The sequence below is a fragment of the Rhagoletis pomonella genome, unplaced genomic scaffold (assembly GCF_013731165.1).
Source record: "Rhagoletis pomonella isolate Grant_MI unplaced genomic scaffold, Rhpom_1.0 Rhpom_scaffold_02390, whole genome shotgun sequence".
Lineage (NCBI taxonomy): Eukaryota > Metazoa > Arthropoda > Insecta > Diptera > Tephritidae > Rhagoletis > Rhagoletis pomonella.
In genome coordinates this window covers 13850-20005 of record NW_023460945.1, presented here as the reverse complement: position 1 = coordinate 20005, position 6156 = coordinate 13850, and the positions used below count along the sequence as shown (strand labels likewise).

Sequence of the window (6156 nt, the reverse complement as noted above, 5' to 3'; positions counted from 1 at the left end):
GAACCGCAAGTGTGTCTGATCGGGACGATCAGACTTAGGTGGAGGGCAGTGTGGCGAATACTGCGGCAACACAAAGCGAACAACGAGAAATAGGCAGAATGTTCGAAGAATGACGTAGAATGTTCCACAAAGAGAAACGTCAAGTTGGATGAACACTGCGAACAGCGAGAGAGAGAGAATGAGCGATAAACTTCAGAATGTTCTAGAGTTGCCATAAGTGCCAGCGCAGGTATATAAGAGCGCCGCCACCGCGAGATGAGTGAGTTACAAGTCAGCAAGCTACAAGTAAAGTGAGCAGAGAAGTGAGTTGCGAATAAGCAAGCTATAAGTTTAATTGTGTTAACAAGTAGTCAAGCATTGTTATTGCTTTAACAAGTATTGTAAAGTGTTTTCACTGTATTAGCGAGTATTGTAAATTGTTTGTTGTACAATAAAGTTAATTGTACTACAATTTGGTCATCGATTGCATTTATTTAACAATCCAGCGATACGAACCGAGAGATTTGGGAAATCCGGACGAGGTTTCAAGGATAATCGTAACAGTACACAAATTAATTTAAGTTTGAAAGATGATCCAAATGAACTCGATGATGCCCGGATGCAATATCTATGCCTTGATTGTGCCCAAAAACTTAAAGACGTTTATGATTTTATTGAAAAGGCGAGAAGGGCTGATAATGAATTACGTTGCACACAAACGGAAAAAGTGAAGATAGAAAGTATAGCCAACACTTTTGAATGGGTTCCAGTACATGAAGAGCTAATGGAAGTAACTAAGATGCCAGATACTGTAGATATGGTATATCAAATACGATTTAGATATAATTAAACAATAATTATTTTCTATTTGTTTACAAGGATCACGTAGAGGATATAAAAGTATCACCAGAATGGAATGAACATTTTATGGATGATGATGAAACATCTGCATCAAATGATATCGAACACGAAATAAATATTGATAAAAAACTTAGTACTGACACTACAACAACAACAAAGCTTCTAGTTGAATCGGATAAGGATATGCAGAGCGGCAATAACTTAAATGAAGCTGGGCTGGTCTTATCGAAAAAAAGTAAACAACTCAATCTTGCTCATACAAGACCTAAAAACGTAAAGAAAACAAACATAGTAAAATCCGAGGTGAAAACAAAAAAGAAAGTCAAGGACATGTCTGAGCCGGTGAAGTGTGAAGAATGTGGGAAAATAATGAAGAGAAGCTCATTAAAAAAACATAAGCAACGTCATAAACCAAAAACTTTTCTTTGTCAGGCCTGCCGTAAGTATTTCCGTTCCTTTTAACTTGTGGACTAATTTCTATCTTTGTTGAATTTACCTTCGCCAGCAAAAACATTTAAGGAGTCATGTGCCCTAAAAAATCATGAGCTCTGTCACAATGAGAATCGGGAAAGATTTCCGTGCGACATCTGTAACCAAAGCTTTTTAACTCCGTATACATACAAAAAACACAGGCTAACGCACGAAACCAACCGCAAACCAATATATCAATGTGCTCAGTGTGAAAAATCATTTCTTCATAAAAATGGTCTAACAATCCACGAGCTCCATCACAAGGGAGCTACGATAGAATGCCAAGTTTGTCAAAAACGTTATGTGCGGCAAATAGACCTAGATGTTCATTTACGCACTCATTCTGGAGAATCGCCATTTGTGTGTCACCTTTGTGGAAAATCTTTCATCCACAAACGTATTTTAAATAGGCACATGCAGTACCTTGGATATTTCAGTTACAAGTGCGTGATTTGTGGTTCCAAATTCTCCAAATTATGATCAATACTATAATCATCGCATGCAACACACTGGATTACCTTATAAATGTGGCGTTTGTGAAAAGCAGTTTCCAGATGCTTACAAGTTAGTAATAAAGTATGATTATGCCCTACATGTACATATATGTATATTTATTTATTTTTTGCGCTAAAGCAAATTGTGTCTTATGAGTTGGCGATTAATTTCACTTGGCGTGCGACATCGGAGAAGCCAAGCATACAAAACTTTGCAGTTTTTTCCATCACCATCAAGGCTTTTCTTCGCGAAAATCGAATGAAATTGCTGCCAGAAAACTTCAAAATGCATCTTGTGGTTCAATGTTACTACAACTATACAGATTAAAGTTTTATGAGTTAGAAACTCGAAAGGATAAAATAGTCAAAGGTTCAAAGTACAAATGTTTCATATAAAGGATCTAGTTCATAGTTTTTCTCGTTTTCTTGTAATATAAACATTTCTAAAATAAATGTATTTTTTGATTGTTCTTCGTATTTTCTGTCTTTTTTTAGTGCCTTAGTTTGCTTTTTTTGCAATACCTAGTGCCTTTTCCTGCCTTTTTCGCTATTTTGTTTTGCCTTTTCCAGCCTATTTCGTTATTTTATTTTGCCTTTTTTATAGGTTTTTAGGTCCTAAAAATCCGTTCCCTGGTAATTAGCAATGCTTATATTTTACTAAGATTCATTTTTTTATTTTTCTCAGATGTTTGTCACTCCAAGTTCCAAAATTCGACAGATTTTCAAATAAATAAAATTGTGCAACAACATTTCTTACACGCCAGGGATAGAGTGCTCAAATGGAAACATTCAAATGAAAATACACGCGGCAATTTACGCCTCTCCAATTAGTTCCTTAACTCCTATACTTAACGAAATAATGTTAACAAATTATACTTAACGAAATAATGTTAACAAATTATACTTAACTGAATAATTTAAACAAACTGGTTTTGTTGTTTTTAATGTTAATAAAAGTTAAAAAAAAATTAAAAAAATATATTTGCAGTTTTTTACATTAAGCTAGAAATAAAAAGGGGGTAGTTTTTACGTCACGTTTCTGTGTCTCCCACACGACACTAAGAAGTTACTTTCGGAAGCGTCGTATGCGAGTATATTTGGGTGTACCGCTTTTGTCTCTTCCAGACGACACTAAGAAGTCACTTCCTGTAGTGTCGCATGTGTGTCAGTGTGGACGTAACTCTTACGGGGAGCAGTTTTCCCCCAAGGAGGATAGTAAAAAGATGAGAAAGCGTTAACTTCCGCGATGAAATTTAACTTCTTGGAGTTACTTTTTCGCCACTTCCGCGATAATAAATGCTAGCAGGGAATGGGTGACTTGCTTTCAAGTTTTCCCTTTCAATTGAGTTTCAATTTTGCTTTCAATTTTGAACAGCTTTTCAGCATTGACGTGCGAATTTGGTGAAAATAAAAAAAATACTAAGCTTATGCATGCTAAAATGTTAATCTACAATGGAATTAAAATGGAAAATGGTCTTCAGAAGCTAGTTAGTTACATTGTTTTCTTGAAGACGGCATGTTGATAATGAAATTGCTTCTCAACGTAATGGCTTTCAATTTTTATGATTTTTGACAAGCAATGTGTGTCAGCGTTACCAACTAGATGACATGTGTGAGCGAGTGAACATTAGGGTGGTCCAAAAATGCATGTGAAAAAGCAAAGTCGGAATTTTTATGCTCTCATCCCCTAGGATTGTTCTATACCGGAAAAATATACCCTTATTTTTTTATTTTGAAATCAAAAAATATTAAGAGTTCGCTCAAAGCGCCCAAAAAACAACTTTTCGTGGAAATGGTATAGAATGGTTTATCTGCAGGAGATTCTCAATAATAATACCCAAATGTTTATTTAACCGTTTTTTCATTGCAACTATAATTTATAGGTCCGCCAAAAACCCACAAAAACCCCGAAAAATGCAATGGGGCGACCAATAAAAAATTCTTAGTATTAAAAAATGGTTAAATAAACAATTGGGTATTATTATTGAAAGTCTCCTGAAGAGAACCAGGGTTTTCCGATCGAAAAATATTGACTTTCAAGAATACTATACCATTTCTACGAAAAAATTTATTTTTCCTATATAAAAATACATGGAAAACTTTGAGCGCTTTGAGCGACCTCTAAAAATTTTTTTATTTCAAAATAAAAAGATAGGGGTATACTTTTTTCGATATAGAACAATCCTAGGGGGTGAGAGCATTACAATTCCGACTTTACTATTTTTGGACCACCCTAGTGAACATACTGTAAGGCAAATGTTCCCATGTGTGTGCAAGAAAGGGATGTACTATTACACGTCCGGAGTAGTGGTCACTTTTTTCCCAAGCCCATACAAAACTAACCACTAAACTGACGAAAAGTTTTAGTCAGTTTTCCCACTAATTTAACCGATAATCATATGTCAGGCTCCTTGCAGGGGCATGAACCAAAAATACCCGCTCAAAAAATCGGCTTTACACTCTCGCTACTAAAACGACGCCTAATAAATAAAATTTCCGATATGGCATCGGCTATTTGGAGAAATCATTTTGATTTTCATTATCACATGTATAGTTGTAAAGCGCACAGAAATGAATGGGGGGATAAAGTTTCATATTATTTAGTAAATATTTGATGAAAATAACAATTAAATGTTAGTTTTCTGGTGGTAACGTTGTTGCTGTGTATCTGGTGAGGACTCTGTTGCTGTGAATCGATAATTGATTAATGGTATTTTAGTGTTTATAGTGTAATTTTTTATTTTCTTTCCCCAACTTTTGAGACATTGTGATTTTAAAGATATTCCCGCACTAAATTTGTACAGGGACACAATGAATTATAAATTAATAAAGGTTAAAGATTACTTTTATTTTGATAAAAAAAAAATAATCGATTAACCGATCAGGTGGTAAATAACCCCACACCCCTAATTGTGCTCGAAAGTCGTCACTTCGATAACCACTTCACTTTTCCTCACATGAACCAAAAATACAGGATCACGTAAGTCGCGTTCTGGTTGTATTTTTAACTGGGCCCTATTGCACCAACGAATTATCATGAACAATTTAGCAAATTATCGAACTTGCGCAAAGTTTTGTGTTTCACCAACATGATAAGCAAAAGTCACTCAAATAAGTATTGATAAGTAAAAAATCACACAAAATCATAGATAAGCGTTGCACCAAAATTTGAAAGTGAAAAGATTTTAGCGGATAAGTGATAAGTTATGCAAATTATCAAAATTTATTAGCATTTCGTTGCGCCAAAAATTTTTATTTATCACTTGTCATTTTTAATTTTGCTAATTTCAGCATTATTTTGCTAAAAATAGTTTTAGCTATCATACCAGTGATAGGTTAGATTTATTCAGTCTGAATGAATTAATCAGTGCTTTAACACGTGATTCGATAAAATATTGACACAAGAAATGCTTCGATTCGAAATTTTAAATTTATTAGAGGAGGAAAATCCGCAAATAATAAAAGGCGTGTCATAAAAGAACAAGTCAACTACTGCTACGTTTATACGTAAGCTATTTGCAAATAAAAATAATTTGCAAATACCTCACTGTTTATTTGATGGTGAAAAATTCTTTTTTAATATTGCCTGATTATAAAAAGGTAATAATATGACCATCGAAAAAGAAAATAAAGTTAAAAATTATCTTGGTCTTGATTATTAAAAGGCCCATCGAAAAAGAAAATAAACCCAAGAATTGCGGCGTATTGCGCTTATTTGCAAATAGTACCACTAATCAATACTTATTTGCGTGATTTAGTTATTTGCAAATAAAAAATTAACTCAGCGTTTATACGGCAAAGTTTTCCATTTTGCAAATTGTTATTTGCAAATAATATATTGGTGTAGTAGAAAAACTGCGGCTATCTCGCAGCCAAATTGAAAAACTGTTATTAAAAATTGGTGCGAACCTATAATATAAAGGCCAAAATACAATAGCGCAGTGGCAGTGGCAGTGAGAGTTTCTAAAATCAGCTGTTACTGCTAATATTGGCAGTAAATGCCACAGCAAACACAATACGGCGTTGTCAGTGACTGCTTTTTTGACATTCCCTTTTGTTTGTTTACATTTTTGTTGTTGCCTTTTTTGTTCAGTGACATCAACAGAAGTTGGCTGCGTTTCATTTATGTCAAATTCAACATGCGAAGTTTGCTGCGATGAAGGCAGTGGCAGTGAATTTAGAATTTGGGCTTAACTGAGCAGTAATGCCAGCCACGTTATTGTATTTTGGGCTTAACAGTGAGTGTAATAATGGCATGGGGTCCACAAATTAGCGCTATGTATAGTAATATATCAAGTGGGAAATGCTGTGATAAACAAATTGATGGATGAAACTATTTGTTGGCCAGAAT

General features: G+C 34.4%; 1 protein-coding gene across 1 annotated transcript; it reads left to right on the top strand.

Annotated features, from left to right (window-relative positions):
* The first annotated feature begins 511 nt into the window (after positions 1–511).
* On the top strand, positions 512–1814 carry LOC118753373 (zinc finger protein OZF-like). The gene is made up of 3 exons (XM_036488247.1): positions 512–799; positions 859–1279; positions 1346–1814. Exons 1-3 carry the CDS (start codon positions 599–601, stop codon positions 1789–1791), a joined length of 1068 nt encoding a protein of 355 aa, XP_036344140.1. The 5' UTR covers positions 512–598; the 3' UTR covers positions 1792–1814.
* The last annotated feature ends 4342 nt before the right edge of the window (positions 1815–6156 follow it).

Coding starts and splice junctions, on each gene's coding strand:
- LOC118753373 (XM_036488247.1), top strand. CDS start 599: ATGCAATATCTATGCCTTGATTGTGCCCAAAAACTTAAAGACGTTTAT. Junction 800..858: donor TGCCAGATACTGTAGATATG/GTATATCAAATA, acceptor TTTGTTTACAAG/GATCACGTAGAGGATATAAA. Junction 1,280..1,345: donor TTTTCTTTGTCAGGCCTGCC/GTAAGTATTTCC, acceptor TACCTTCGCCAG/CAAAAACATTTAAGGAGTCA.